Genomic DNA, 17,055 nt, shown 5'->3' with positions numbered 1-17,055 from the left:
AACCCACCACAGTAGCATTTAACTTCTAAAAGGGGAACAAAAAAATGAGGAAGCTAGTTAAATGGAAATTAAAAGGAATAGTCACAAGGGTGAACTGCCTACAAGCTGCATGGAAACTGTTATTAAAAAACCCACAATAGAGGCTCAAACTAAATTTATACCCCCAAACAATAACAAAACAGTAAGAGGACCAAAAACTGCAACCATGGCTAAACAGAGTAAAAAGGTGGTTAGAGACAAAAAGACATCCTTTTAAAACTGGAAGTCAAATTCTGTGGAGGAAAATAGAAAGAAGCATAAATTCTGGCAAGTCAAGTGTAAAAAAAGAAGGCCAAAAAATAATCTGAAGAGCAACAAGCAAAGCAGCAAAAAATTTTAAGTACATCAGAAGCAAGAAGCCTGCCAAATAATCAGTAGGACCATTGGATGATCAAGATGCTAAAGGAGCGTTTACGGAATACAAGGCTGTTATGAAAATGTGAAATGAATTCTTTGCATCAGTCTTCACTACAGCAGATGTGAGGGCCAAAATCATGGCACTGTTAATTGATTTTTGTTTCAGTCCTTCAGGCAAAACTACTCTTAAAATCAATGGAAGTTTTGGATGAGAGTGAATAATCAATCATCTTCAGTATTTTGCCCTAATTCTGAAGAACTAGAATGAGAACAGTGAGAAAGTAGAAATAAATAAAAGCAATTGAAAATATTAATATATCCAACATAAGAAAAGAGCTACAAGGTGTGGATTTGAGTCAGATAACCAAACTACTGTGCAGATTTGATAGGAAGTAATAAGAATCAGCATATTAATATAGAGATAACAGGGAAAGTATCACAAATATATAAAGGTACAGTGTATTTTAAGAATATGGGTTTCATAAAAGAAAATACTTAAGAGGCTTATTACATTTGACAGAACAAATAAAGCTCAAACATTAGTACTGGTGGGCTGCCTCTGTCTCCAGTAAATGTTTTATAATTATACTGCAGAGGGCAAGATTTAAGAAGAAAATGCCTGGGTATTAATTAGGAATAAATGAAAGTAAATTCTTCATATTCTGCTAAATAAGTATATCAAAAAATAGGGTACGATATTCATAAAAGCATTGTGAGATTTGTGTGTTTAGAATAAAGCAGTGTGTGAGAGAGAATAGAAGATGTAGACAGAGTGGAACAGATTTTGATTGTAGATAGAATGGATCTTCCATTATAGTTACAGAAGAGACTGAGCATATGTGAGAAAATGATAAAAACTGATATATAAAATAAAGAGTGAAATAAAATTGGACTGCCCAAGACTATTTCTTTGGAATACACTGAAAAAAAGAGTTTCTGAAAGATCAAAGAATTCTAGATTGGGAAGGGCAGCAAATACAATATTCTGTATAACTGAACTAGTGGTATAAAAAAACAGGGGCATCAAATTGTTTATCAATATTTCCTACAGATCTGAAAGCAGTTGCATTGGCAAAAAACAAAATTGTCCAAGCGTCTTAAAGATTCTAGGCTACTCATTTGTATTGGTTGATTTATGTATGGAGATATTTATATTGATGCCTTTTGCCAATACCCCTGCTGCCTTACGTCATTAAAATCCAATTACTAACCAGACTACAGCAAACTGCCTGTTAGTTACCAGGCCTCCTCCCTGACATTCCCTAATACCAAAATCAAGCCATAGATAAGCCAGACCAGTCTTATACCATCCACTGAAGGCTTCCAAACACAGGCTCTGATGGATTAAGCAGATTCAAGATACCCTACCACTGAGAACACTGTTGCCAGCAGTGAAAAGTTTGAGCTGCAGAATCAACAGGGAAGGCAACTCAGCCAGTTTTACAGATCAAACCCAACACTGTGAATTGCACTTGGAAATAAATTGGAAGCCAGTGCAATCTCTGGAACACAAACATAATGATAGAATTGTAGGACTGGCAGGACCTTGAGAGGTCGTCTACCCCAGTCTCCTGCACTCAAGGCATCATTAAATATTAACTAGACCATCCCTGACAACTGTTTGTCTAACCTGCTCTTAAAAATCTCCAATGATGGAGATCCCACAACCTCCCTAGGCAATTTATTCCAGTGCTTAACTACCCTGAGAGTTAGGAAGTTTTTCCTAATGTCCAGCCTAAACCACCCTTGCTGCAGTTTAAGCCCATTGTTTCTTGACCTATCCTCCGAGGTTAAAGAGAACGATTTTTCTCCCTCCTCTTGTAACAGTTATCATGTCCCCTCTCAGTCTTCTCTTCTCCAGACTAAACAAACCCAATGTTTTCAATCTTCCCTCATAGATCATGTTTTCTAGACCTTTAAGCATTTTTGTTGCTCTTCTCTGGACTTTTTCCAATTTGTCCACATCTTTCCTGAAATGTGACACCCAGAACTGGACACAATACTCCAACTGAGGACTGATCAGTGTGGAGCAGAGTGTTACACTGCTGGCTCATATTTAGCTTGTGATCCACTATGACCCCCAGACCTCTTTCCGCAGTACTCCTTCCTAGGCAGTCATTTCCCATTTTGTATGTGTGCAACTGACTGTTCCTTCCTAAGTGGAGTACTTTGCATTTGTCCTTATTGAATTTCATCCTATTTATTTCAGACCATTTTTCTCCAGTTTGTCCAGATCATTTTGAATTTTAATCCTATCCTCCAGAGTACTTGCAACTCCTCCCAGCTTGGTATCATCAGCAAACTTTACAAGTATACTCTTTTTGCCATTATCTAAATCATTGATGAAGATATTGAACAGAACCAGACCCAGAACTGATCCCTGCCGGACACCACTTGATATGCCCTTCCAATTTGACTGTGAACCACTGATAATTACTCTCTGGGAATGGTTTTCCAACCAGTTATGCACCCACCTTATAGTAGCTCCATCTAGGTTGTATTTCCCTAGTTAGTTTATGAGAAGGTCATGTGAGACAGTAACAAAAGCCTTACTAAAGTCAAGATATACCACATCTACCGCTTCCCCACCCCATACACAAGGTTTGTTAGCTTGTCAAAGCAAACTATCAGGCTGGTTTGACATGATGTGTTCTTGACAAATCCATGCTGACTGTTACTTATCATCCTATCATCTTCTAGGTGTTTGCAAATTGATTGCTTAATTATTTGCTCCATTATCTTTCCAGATACTGAACTTAAGCTGACTGGTCTGTAATTCCCCAGGTTGTCCTTCTTCCCCATTTTATAGATTGGCACTCTATTTGCCCTTTTCTTGTCCTCTGGAATCTCTCCCGTCTTCCATGACTTTTTGAAGATAGTATCAGAGGGGTAGCTGTGCTAGTCTGGATCTGTAAAAAGCAACCGAGAGTCCTGTGGCACCTTTAAGACTAACAGATGTATTGGAGCATAAGCTTTCGTGGGTGCGTCTGACGAAGTGGGTATTCACCCATGAAAGCTTATGCTCCAATACATCTGTTAGCCACAGGACTCTCTGTTGCTTTTTGAAGATAATCACTGATGGCTCAGATACCTCCTCAGTCAGCTCCTTGAGTATTCTAGGATGTATTTCATCACGGTCTGGTCACTTGAAAACATCTCACATGTAGAAGTAATTTTTAACCTGTTCTTTCCCTATTTTAGCCTCTGATCCTACCTCATTTTCACTGGCTTTCATTAAGTTATATGTCCAACTGCTCCTAAACTTTTTGGTGAAAATAAACGAAGAGTCATTTAGTACTTCTGCCATTTCCACATTTTCTGTTACTGTATTTACCCACTCATTGAGTAATGGGCCTACCCGGTCCTTGGTCTTCCTCTTGCTTCTAACATATTTGTAGAATGTTTTCTTGTTAGCTTTTATGTCTCTAGCTAGTTTAATCTTGTTTTGTGCCTTTCTAATTTTGTCCCTACATACTTGTGTCATTTGTTTGTATTCATCCTTTGTAATTTGACCTAGTTTCCATTTTTTTTGCACCACTCTTGAGTTTCAGATCATTGAAAATCTCCTGGCTAAGCCAGGGTGGTCTCTTGCCATAATTCCTAGTTTTCCTACGCAGTGGGATAGTTTGCTCTTGTGCACTTAATAATGTCTCTGAAAAACTGCCAACTCTCCTGAACTGTTTTCCCCCTTAGACTTGCTGCCCATAGAATCTTACCTACCAACTTCCTGAATTTGCTAAAGTCTGCCTTCTTGAAATCCATTGTCTTTATTGTGCTGTTTTTCCTCCTACCTAATGCCAGCATATGCCTGTGTGATGCATGGCTAGAAAGGGTTAAACATCCTGCAAAATAAATAACCCTCAAAAGACATGTGGGGAGATAATGTTTGTGTTTTTGTGTATTTACATATGTATGAGTAGGGTCCACAATGTAATCAACAGTCCCTGTCTATGCTGTATTCTGATAGTTCAGAGATCAAAAGAACATCCAAGCAGGTAAATGAATTGTAAACATGGGATAGCTCAGTATTCATCTCTCTTTGAAATGTACTGTGAAATGTACTATAGCTAAGTACTGGTGATGGACCTCCTTCAAAGTCATCCTAATTACCTTTTGTTCCCAGAGGAACTCCCAACTTTTCAAAGAGGACATGAAATTGTATAAAAGATCCTTGGATCCTGATTCTGTCATCTCAGATCTGCTTAGGCTTCATCAGGGGAAGTTTGAGTCACAAGACTGAGGTCCCAGTTATGCTGGTACGCCATGAATATGAGATTTGGACATTGAACTATAACCTATGAACTATTTCTGAAAGAACTCTTTGCAGCTACAAAGCTCACCATCTCTGCTATGAATCTGAACCTCAATGAATTGAACTCATGTCTGTATGTATATTGATCTTTTAACCATACTCTCTCTTTTGTTTTTTAATAAATTTTAGTTTAGTTAATAAGAATTGGCTGTAGCATATATTGGGGTAAGATCTGGAATATTCAATAACCTGGGAGGTAAAGTGTCAGATCCTTTGGGATTGGTAGAACCTTTTCTTTTATATCATGAAATAAGATTTTCAGAAATCATCATATTTGGAACCTGGATGGAGACCTGAGGCTGGATCACTTTAAGGGAACTGTGTTGTTTGGACTTCTGAGTAACCAGTAAGGTAATAAAGAAGCTGTTTTATGCTGGCTTGGTAAATCTAAGTATTGGAATATCCACCAGCTTTATGGGGATTGTCTGCCCCATCCTTTGCAGTTCACTCTAATTGAGTGACCATAGCTGGCCCCCACTGGGACCTCAGTCACAGCCCGCAATCCATAATTGCCATTGTGCTACATGATTTGGTCCTGTTTTTGTTTAAGAACTGTTGGTATCTTCAGCAACACTGTGCAAAACACAGCCCTGTTTACAAACCGAGAGTGTTACAGTTGGGACAAACATGAAGAGACCTATAAAAAGGTGCTACTCGGCCCCACCAGCCTTATGATTTTTGTACACTATGTTGAGGTAGAGAGGACAGTGCTGGGCTAGTGGCTGAGCTTCACAGAAGACGCATGTCTTTCAGAGTGATGTGATTGAGGGCCAGTGTTCAGGATGGGAGAACCAGGACTGGGGGCAGTTTCAAGCATAGATAGCACAGAAAAAGGTATGGTGATGACAGTGATAGTGGGAAACACACAGCTGCATGAGGCTGATAGCGTGAGTGGACATGGTAGGACACAATAAAATCATATTTAAGATATAGGCAAAGAAGTAGCCAAAAGACAAGGATGAGACGTTTGCGCTGGCTCCAGTGGGCAGGTATTCTGAGAAGAGTGTTACAGGGCCTGACTGGGGCAGGAAGATAAATTTAGCATTTGTTTTCTGGACAGACTGGAGAGGTTCACAATGAGGGAATTAAAACCAGAGGAGGTTACCCTAGTCAGAGTGGGAGCTGACTAGAGTGCTGAACAAATCTTTTGGCAATTGAGACAGAAAAGGATGGCTACATTTTGGGCAAAACAAATGGAGGAAAGTTAGCATTTCCTAACAGTTGCCACACTATGATGTCTGAGAGATACCAGAGTATATCTCTATGCTGAGAACATTTCACCTTTGTGTGGAAGCTATTGGCAAACGTTGACTGTCTAATGGTGACCAATGTATAACAACAGTTTTTCCTGACTTGATGAAGTCCTGCAAATAGGCTATGGTCTACAACTTTTTGTTTTTGCCAGATGTCTGCAAAGCAAGAGTATGAAAGGAAAAGGTTGGCAGTACTAAAACAAAAAACCAAAACAACCCCCCACAACACCACCTCTTGCTTACTGCTCAAGGAACTAATGCCATCATTTTTTTCCTGGCCAAAGTTTCTGATTTCTGAATCTAAAACTTTGGGAATTTTAGGAGCTGACAACAATTTTCTTGAGCAAGAAATTAAGCTGGACCAGAACTGTATCACTGCATGTGCTGACAGGTCAGAGGGGAAAGGAAAGGAAACTATTGGATGTGGGCAAACCCAAGTGCAGTGTTAGTTTTGCAATATCAAAAACCAAAACCTCACATAGTTCATATAAATATAATCTTATCTGAACCAGTCCTAATTTGGTTCCAGCTATGGCCAAACAGCTGAAAATCAACCTAAAACTCAATTTTGTTCCATGATATAAAATGTTGGGCTTCTCCTCTCACCTGCACCTATTTGCAGCAAATGTAGAGCATGGACAGAATTATTTTGTGTGTGTGAAGTAGTTTCCTCATGCTGAGTGAATACTTAGACACATGAAGTTGATATTGTCCTTGGAAGTGGTTAGTATACTGGAGACTAAATTCCACTGACAAAGATGGCTTCTTTACAGGAAGGGGAGGATGAAATCAGTACACATTAGCCTATTCTGCTTACAAAGCAACTAATCTGCATTTATTATATGTGCAAAACTCTAATTGGAGTCAATGGGGTTTCAGCCTAAAAAAGCAGTCAGACTATAGCCCCAAGATATATTTAAGGAAATTCATTACCAAGATAAGGGTCTTTCTGAGGGATAATCGTTTTTAAACTACTTTCTCCTGTTGCAAGGGAACTGGTATATATCAGTGTGCCCTAGTGACTAGAGGACTGGACTGGGATTCAGGAGACCTGGATTCTATTTTTGGCTCTACTATCAGCCTGCTGGATGACATTAGACAAGTCACTTCACCTCTGTGGCTCAGTTTTCCCTATCTATGAAGTGGGGATGATGTTTACCTCCTTTGAGATCTACTGCGGAGAAGTCTATATAAGAGCTGGGTATTATTATATGCACACAGTTTAGGGGGGAAAAGGCTCCAGAACTGCAAAGGTTTATACCTGTGCCTAGCTGTGCACTGTGTGTGGTCCAACTGAAGTCAGTGAGTCTGCTTACAGTGCACAAAGTTAAGCCTGTGTGCAAGTCTTCTCAGGACTGGGACCTAGCTTGGTATCTTCAGGTTAGGTTATAGTATCTGCCAGTTCACCACTTTCCCCCTTCCTATTAACATTACCTCAGTCTCCTTGTAGTTAAGTTTGAAGTCTTTCATTGAGGATCCAATTTCCACCTTTTGTCTCTTGTCCTACACTTCAATTGTAAGCTTCTTAGGAAAGTGACCATTTTTTTGTTCTGTTTTTGTACAGCCCTTACCATAATAGGATTCTGGTCCTCAACTGGGGCTGCTAAACACTATGGTAACACAAATAATAAATAATAATGAAATTGCTGCTAAGGGTTGATACATAAGTAGAAAAGATAACTGTATAAATCAACATAGCCAGAAGTGAAAAAATGTTAATGGCTTCTTACTTTTATATTTGGTCTCTGCAGTAGCTTGACATTGAGCTCAGGTGGTAAAGCTTTAAAAAAAACCCTATATTTTATTTTTAAAAATAATACAAAGAAAAATGGCTTTGGAGCAATTGTATAGGTCAAAATGGGATTTTTTTCTCCCTATCCAAAGACAAATGCTAGTGGGGAGTCAGAATACTCTTCTTTCTAAAGAAGAAAATAAAGTGGATTGTAATCACCAAGGTTTGAATTACATAGACAAAATATAATTCAGAGCTCAGGGTGATCCCCATTCTGAATTCATTACTTTCATCTGGAGCTATTATAATTTATCTTGTCCATACTGTATATATTAGCACTCATAATTCATTTTATTGACTCATTTTACTGTAACTGTTCTTTTAAAGTTATGGACTAACATGCAAGGTCTCTCTGAAACACAGATTTCTGGCCCTAAATTGGAACAGCTTCTTTGCAGCTGTTATGTTGATCTTTCAGACATTATCAATTATAGTCATGTGGCAACAGGCTGATAGCAGCTATCTGATCACTGGCAAGAAGTTAGACACTACATATCCTGTTTTGCATCAGATTCATTGCGATCTTTACCTATTGCTCCAAATTGGCGCCAAGTGCAACCTCACGTGTCAGTTTTGCCTATTCACTTTTATATACCTCCAGCTGCTGCTGTAGCTTAGCCGTTATTTACCACCCTTAACCCCCTCTAATCCATGCTAATCCAGGCATTTTTATTCATTAATATCTCTTCATATACTTTAAGTATTCATCACAAGCTGTCAGTCTGGTGAGCTAGTCACTTAATTGTCAGCTTCTCTGCATTCTACTGGCAACTTCAACATCTTCCTTTAAAATGAGGGTCTTCCATGAAGCTTTTCCAAGGATGACATACAAGTCACAATACTTAAAAATAGCATTTAGAATTTGGATGAATAGATCATGCATTCCTTGCACACACACAAACACACACACACACACACACCCTATTTCAACTGCTTTGGTCCATTATGAGATTTCTACAGTAATAATACAGAAAAGGCAGAGGATTCAATAAATATTTCAGTTTTGTTTTTGGGAAAGAAGCAGTGACTCTGAAAAAGATTTGGGGGTCATGATGGATAATCATCTGAACATGAGCTCCCAGTGCAAAATAGCTAATATAATCCTTGGATGCATACCAGGGGAATCCTGAGTAAGAGTAGTGGGGTTATATTACCTCTGTATTTGGCACTGTTGTGATCACTGCTCGAATACTGTGTCCAGTTCTGGGTGTCCACAACTCAAAAAAATATGTTGATAAATTGGAGAGAGTTCAGAGATGGACCATGAGAATGATTAAAGACATAGAAAACCTAACCCAGTGGTTCCCAAACTTGGTTCGCGCTTGTTCAGAGTAAGCCCCTGGTGGGCCACGAGATGGTTTGTTTACCTGAGCATCCACAGGTATGGCCACTCGCAGCTCCCAGTGGCTGCGGTTCACCGTTCCCAGCCAATGGGAGCCGTGGGAAGCGGTGCGGGCTGGGCCTAGGCTGACCAGATAGCAAGTGTGAAAAAAATCAGGACGGGGGTGAGGGGTAATAGGAGCCCATATAAAAAAAAGGCCCCAAATATCGGGACTGTCCCTATAAAATCGGGACATCTGGTCACCCTAGCCGGGCCACCTCTTCCTGCAGCTCCCATTGGCCGGGAACGGCGAACTATGGCCACTGGGAGCTGCAAGCGGCTGTACCTTCGGACACTCAGGTAAACAAAGCGTCTCGCGGCCTGCCAGGGGCTTACCCTGAACAAGCTGTGAACCAAATTTGGGAACCACTGATCTAACCTTATAATGATTCAGCTCCTTGAGTTTCTCTATTTAGCTTAACGAATAGTTTAAGGGGTTAACTAGATTTCAGTCTATAAGGACCTACCTGGGGAACAAATATTTAATAATGGGCTCTTCAGTCTAGCAGAGAAAAGTATAACACAATCCCCAATGGCTGGAAGTTGAAGCTAGACAAATTCAGACTGCAAATAAGGTGCACATTTTTAACAGGGAAGGTAATTAACCACTGGGTTAATTTATAGAATCTACCATAACTCTTTCTCACTGGCAATTTGTAAATCAAGATTGGTTTTTGTTTTTTTTAGAGATACACTCTAAGAATTATTTTGGGGAAGTTTTATGGCCTGTAGTATAAATGGGTCAGACTTTATGATTACAATGATCCCTTCTGGTCTTGGAATCTATAAATGTATAAGATTATGATTGCGAAAGGAATGCAGCAGTAAGCCTATGGTCTTTGTTTTCAGCATGATTGGAGGCATTGCCACTGACTCAGGTCTTGATTTAGTAAAGTCATTGGTACTTCAGAAGGTGCTTAAGTGCTGTACTAAATCAAGAACTCACTGTATAGCCCTTAGCTGAGTCATTAATGTCACCATGCTTCATTTCTATTACACCAGATTACAATTATATTGTGCAACAATATACAGTAATATTGACCAGCCTTACAGGGATTTTGTGAATCTACATGTTTTTAAAGAGCTTTGAACACCTCAAATTAAAGTTGCTATATAACGCAAGTTTACTATGGATGTACTGTCTCTTATTGTAAAAACATACATGTGGTTTATTTGAACAATTTAGCAAAATTTCTTCTAAAACTGATTTCACAGTGATGTTGGAAGGCTAAGCCATTGCTATCCCAAACACAGACATAGGCAGAGATGATTTTGAAGGCGTAAACTCTACTGTTGTATTAGACCTGGGAATGGAGCCTCACAATCAAGCTCAATTCTCCTTTGAGGGGGGATTGGTGACTATGATGACTGAATTGCCCAGGCTTTACCAGGCACTACTGTGGTGCCTGTTGTCTCCATGCAGTTTCACAGTGACCCATCAAGAAGGCTTCAGGTGTAAGGGATCCATTAAGTTACAGCTGTTTAAATTAAACAAAGTTATGGTATAAGACAATTTAATGCCTAGGTTTTCATACCACATCCATCACTATGATGTGTGAGTGCCATATGATATATGCATTTCTTTATTTTGCCCACCACATGGAGAAACCAGCAACACTGTGTCCAATACATTGAATCATTTTCTTCCAATTAGACCCTCAAATATGCATATACAACTCCCATTCGTTTTCATTATACTGGAACTGATAAGTATAGTTATTACCAGGCAAAATTAGCCCAGCTCCACAATGAAGCTACTCTCAGTTGCTACTATATTTTTTCCTGTTTGTATTGCATCTTCAGTACTCTGTATAGCACAGACAATTCAGTACTCTGTTATGCAAACAGTGACACACTTGGGTCCGGTGACACTATGAAGTACAAAGTGTTTTGGATTAAACCCTAAAGGTGCAATTTGCAAAGACCAAGGGGTTTTGTACTCCTAAATCACTTAGGCACTTTGGAAAATCCCACCCTAAATGCTTATTTATAACTCAGCCAATGCCATTGTATTTATAAATTATATAAATAACAGAAACATTGTTTCTAATAAAATAAGCTAGCATTTCAATATAAATGAACTCTTCTGAACTGGAAGTGTGTTGTAAACATACTACTTTAAAAGCAAACATGAAGTTGATGTTAGAAGCTTCCAGAATTAATAAAAACAAAGAATAAATAATAATTTGATAGACATCTTAGTAAAATACATCTACATTATATGAAATATGATTATTTTAGCATAATTACTAATAACTGCACAATGGAAATGGTTTTCTGTAGGAAAAGGACAAAGTGGCATGAAGTTTTCTTCATACGAATTCACAGCTGAAATGTGTCTATTTGCACTGATGACTGGGGCTTCATTGCAAAAAGTGGTGTGTTACATTGAGACAAGCTAACTCCAGATAGCCCTCCTGATGTAAAATCCGAGTGAAGACAAAGCACAGGTAGTTTTTACTTTGATGTAGCTAGCTGAGGTCAACCCTGTGTCTTCCGCCTGGACCCTGTCTCGTCTAGCTACATGGACTTAAAAACTACCTGTGCCTTGTGTCCATCAGGATTTTACATTAAGAGATCTATCTTGATGTACGCATACCTTTTTTGCAATGAAGACATCGCCTGCGTGACTTTTGGTGAATTACTCAATTTTGCCCTGATGCAGATCAATCAACAATATCAGTCCACAAAACATAGTCAGTTACTAAATAAGTTGTAATGTATTTTGTAAAAGTAATGAGGTCTTATTATTATGATCTCTCATCTCAGTACTCTGCTATTAAATCTTTGCTGAGAAGTAGGGAGCAACAACTGGGTTTTGTGTCTGAAATGAGAATTAATGAGGATCTGCTTTTTAAAATACTTTAAATTTTACCTAATTCCTCTACACTGACAGAACAATAAAAATGTCTTAAGTGTCTTCAGAAGATCATATTACTGGAGAGTTTTTTAAGATGTATTACAGACACATTACAAATATTTGGAAACTAAGGCAGTGCAATGTAATCTGTTGTACCATAACATCCCTTGAATAAAATCTATATCCTTTAATGAGTTTAGAACTATTGGGAAATGAACATGTTCAAAATTCAGTGTGAACTCTCCGTATATACAAAAATATATAGCACACATATACACAACATCAAAAGCATTACCAGTGATGATATACATCTATTCTTTAAAATTACAACATACATTCTCTCTACCTCAGAAAGCTACGGTGGTTGAATTCAAGCAGTTGCAAATTTTTAATTAAATATTGTTTGTTTTTAAGAGAAATATACATAAATGTAATATAAGTATTAAAGAACCATCATACTTAATAAAAGCTCTCTACTAGTTCAAAACACTTCTTTAAATATAGAATACAGAGTGCACTGTAGTATTATCTATGAGAGTGTGAAATCTCCAAGTAACATAGCAGACTCAAAGTTTCAAAAAGTAGGTGGGAAATGTATAATGTTGATGGGACCATGCATCACTATTTAAAATATGTAATATGCTAATACAAAGAGTCAGTTGGACAGGAAAATAGAAAGAAACTCCCCTCCAATTCAAGTCTGAACTCATAAGAACATAAACTCCATTCACAAACATATGCAACTACATGTGGTGTGAAACCTGGTGGACAGTGTGAAATTGAGCAATTAGCTACATTAAGAGTGAACAATTAGTGCTACATAAATATAGGATAGACCCGATTTTTGTTAACTGAGTCCGTTTATTTATTTTAACCCAAGGACAATAAACCCCTAAGTGACCCAAACAAATCTTGAACTGGAGATTATTAAAAAGGAAGAGAGTGAACCGCTAAGGAGGATTGTGTTGCTTTGAACCTAAGGATTTAATAAACATATTTGACACGTGAAACAGGGAGGAAAACACAACCTATGAGGCGAGGGGGGAAGTAGCAATAGAAGGGCAGCTTGGTGAGAAGGGGGGGGGGGCAAAATCTGAGGCTGGGGCAGTACAAGGGACAATGGACAGCTCCTTACTTACCATCTTCATTCTCATCAAACACGGGAGTTTTGTGGGAGTGATTGCCACCCATATTATTCCACAGCTTCTTCCACATCCCCAGCCACAGGGCGAACGGCCAGCATCCCAAGGGAGAAGGGGGCGAATTCCAGACAAAGAAACCAGCCCAACTAGCGGGGGGGAGGGGGTTGATCGCACTTCCCAGCAGCGTCCCGGGCTCGGAGCCCTCCCTGCCTCTCGCTGGCTCTGGAACTAGGAGGGAGTCCCCGCATCCCCTTCCATGCTCTCACGCCTTCAACCTCCCCTCCACGCCCAGGACTCTCTTCCGATCGCCGCTCCGAGCCGGGCTGCGGCTGCTCGGGGAATCCTCGGGGGTGTTAGAAATCATCCTGCGAAATGAAAGCGATCCATCTGCCTCTGACAGGGATTGCTGCTGCTACTTACTAACTTGATCCATATTTCATAGCAGACAGTCAGGGGAGGGAGGGGCGCTGAAGGGAGGGAGGCAGGGAGGGAGGGGGCGTAGGTCCTGCTGATGGTTGTCCTTGGTAAAAGGTAAAAGCTGGATCTACCTGGAGCCTACTGAGTTTGGTACCCAAGATCCCAAATTCCGCTTCCTAAAGTGAGGACATTATAGCCACTCCTATTGTTCCCGGACCCCAACACAGCCCAGCACATCAGAGCTACAAAAACCAGGCTCCAGCACCAAGATCCTGCTAGTTCCAGCCAACTTTTGGCCCCACGCCCCCCAATTCCACTGGCCAAACAGAGAAAAGTGAAGCCACACCTGTGTTATCAAAACCAGGTCTCTGATGCACCGCAGTGCAACCTCGCTGCAAAAACTTGGTTTCAGCATCTGGACCTTGCCAAATATAGCCTAGAAACACGTGACCATCCAAAGAGACAAGTGTTTCCACTTTTCCACAAAAAACAGCTCCTGGTTGTAAGAAAACTGGACCCCAAATCTGAACTCCAACATCTGCTGTAAGAAAGCTGCAGAAACTCCGGTTCAGCACCTGTATTCCCCTGGATGGAGCTAATATTAGGTGGCAGCCCCCTTCCCCCACATACTTTTGTTATCTAAATTTAGAATCTAGGCACTTCTTCTATAGAGTCCACCAGAATACTCTGGATCCCAACATACTATGCTGCAAAAACTTGCAGCCAAGGCCCGGACCTGAATTTTGAGGTGCTATGGTATATGAGGGTCTAGATTTTAAAGGTGAAGTAGGAGCAACTAAATAAGTTCTCAATTTCGTGACTGGGACCAAAAATTGTCTGGATCCAGTAGGATCCAAGTGGCAGATCCGGGTTTTTTTGTGGCACTGTTATGTTGGGGACTGGGAGGTTTTTTTTTGGCTCACTAGGAGCTGCGAGACTTGTTCTCCATTTGCCCATTTAGGTAATGGAATTTGGAGATCTGGGGTTAAAATCTGGGAGGATCCAACACTCCCCGGGACACCGCATCTTTCTCAGACACTGCTCGGTGGCAGTGAAGGGTGCGGTTTGCGCATTAGGGCGAAGTCTATTGACTTGTTCCTGCTCATCCTTAATAAGCGAGGCTACGTCTGCAAACGAATGGGCCATTACAAAGGGAAGGGCCGGTTGCTAAAGTTTGCTGCATATCTCACCCCTGGGGGCACTTAAAGCAGTGGAATTTGGGGCCGGGGTCGGAGGCACAGGTTGGACAGTTCTCTCCAGCTGCGTGTGCCAAGTGATGGAGTTATACATGAAACGTGCTGGGAAACAAACTGGCCCATGGCAGATCATGGCACGTTTATTTCTGTTCCGGGGCTGATCTTTCAGCTGCAGGTGAGGAGGATCTGCGGTAAACAACATGCAATTAAACAAATGGGGAAAGGCAGAGCCCAGCCCAAGGGAGTGCGGGGACTTGATCCTAGCACAGAAAGGGTTAACGAGTCTAAACAAACACACCGTCCCCAGTAAACATTTGAGATGTTCAGCCTTACAATGCCACCTGCTGGCTCAACTAAACACACTCTTGTCTGTGCAATACGACGGTCGGTTGTGTGATCATTATTGCTAGGCATCAGGGGAAGTCAGCGTAAGGTACCTAATCAGGGCATAACAACAATCGTCTGGATGATAAACTGCTGCTTTTTGTTGTGGGTGCTGTTAAATAGACACAATCTAATTCAATTGTAGGTATAGTTTTATAGAGGAGATTCTCCAGTTCTGGTGGCGGAGGGGGGTGAGTTTATTTTCTTTAACACTGACCGGGTCGTTTGCTGAGCAAACTAACCACACTACAAATTAGCACACTTTGTGGGTCTTATTTTCTGACTCCTGTCAAAAAAATTTGCCTCAGTGCTTCAGAGTACACTGAAAACCCCCCAGGAGAGAGGAGTGTGAGAAATGCTGTTATAGGTCTCTTGTCCCACGATAATCATATCAGGCCATGAAGTTCGAGAATGAATTCAGTAACTCTTACAGGGTCCTTTGTAAGGGCTTGATCCAAAGTGTCAAATCTGAAGAGTATCACTTTCTTTACAATATTACATTCAAAAGCATGGGTTGGTGTTAAAGCCTGCTCCCAAGAGTGGATATCTGTTGATCCCATCTTTAACCTGGCTCTAGCCTTCTTCCCAAACTGCTTTATCGTATGGCCATAGATGAGGTCACCCCCGGGGAATTTGCTTGGTTCAAGCCTCTCTTTTGAATCTTCTAGATCATGAGAAACAAGTTTCTGAAGCCAGGGTACTCAATTGGATCTGTGTCACATTTTTAGAATCTTCTCTTTGTCTTTCCTCTTGACTACTCCATCTTGTGTCTTTTGCAATGGCTCTATCCTCAGCTTTGTAGTGAGCATGCTAATCTTGGCTTAATATTCAACTAGCATATTTGCAGACTCTTTGTCATCTAAAGCCTCTATACCTACATTTTTCAGGATTTTAGACTGCACAACTTCATCTGTTTATTGTCAGTTTGCTTTAGTGTCATCCCTAAAACATCTTCTCTATGAGGATCCAATCTGTCACAAGTTTCTTCCCAATGCTTTCGTCTACGTTCAGTTATTTTCACAGCGACTTCTTTCAAGTTTTCATTCCTTTTTCGTCTGGCCTTTCATATCCGGGATTCCGTTCAACCTCCAATCAAACTTGATTCCTGGGGACATAGTCACTATAAAATAGCCATATTTATGAACCTTACAGAATACATTAGGCACTTCATCCTCAGAGGTGCTGAGCACCTACTGCTCCCAAGGAAGTCAACAAATCCTGCTTATTTAGTCCAATCCCCTTGATTTCAGCAGGAGTTTTACTGAGTGAGGATGTCAGGGTTTGGCTGCAGTTCAGTGGTACTCTCTGACATGTAATCAACCAGCCCCAAGGGTGATCACTATAAGGAAGGAGATGAATTTGAGCACCTCTGTTACTCTGGGTGTAATTTGGGATTGTTATCAGAGTCAAAAGTCACTACATCTCCCTGTGCCTTAGCTTCCCATCTGTAAAATGAGAGTAATGAGACTGACCTCCTTTGTAAAGTGCTTTGAGATGAATGGATGAAAAGTGCTGTAAAAGAACTAGGTATTAAGAGCTAAGTATTATCATCATCCACTAACAGGAACTTCTAGTTTTATTTACCTCAATTATATTTTTACAGGTGGAGGTTGTTGTTTTTTAAAATGTCATTTTCTGGACACACCTAAGAAATATCAGCTTGAGGATCTTGACAAATAATGTCCATTAATGAACCCCTTCTTGGATGACATAGGTATTTATTTACAGAGATTGGCCTTATCCTCAAAATATTAATACTGTAATAAATAATGCAAACTATTCAATGTCAAAAATCATATATACAGTGTTTAAAAGTCAAGACTCATATTACACACTACATAGGAGAAAAACTGAAATTCCACTCACAGTTTCCATTAATTGTTCTAGTGGAAGGGGAGGAAAAGAACACATAAGGGGGTTCT

General features: G+C 40.2%; 1 protein-coding gene across 1 annotated transcript in view; it reads right to left on the bottom strand.

Annotated features, from left to right (window-relative positions):
- STK32B (serine/threonine kinase 32B) overlaps positions 1–13,209 on the bottom strand; it is a 272,197-nt gene extending 258,988 nt beyond the window's left edge. The window contains exon 1 of the mRNA XM_065405246.1: positions 13,134–13,209. Within this exon, the coding sequence (XP_065261318.1) occupies positions 13,134–13,209 (76 nt within the window). The remainder of the gene's footprint in view (positions 1–13,133) is intronic.
- Between the last annotated feature and the right edge of the window lie 3,846 nt (positions 13,210–17,055).

Source organism: Emys orbicularis, chromosome 5 (genome assembly GCF_028017835.1).
Source record: "Emys orbicularis isolate rEmyOrb1 chromosome 5, rEmyOrb1.hap1, whole genome shotgun sequence".
Classification (NCBI taxonomy): domain Eukaryota; kingdom Metazoa; phylum Chordata; order Testudines; family Emydidae; genus Emys; species Emys orbicularis.
This window is presented reverse-complemented; position numbering and strand designations above follow the sequence as displayed.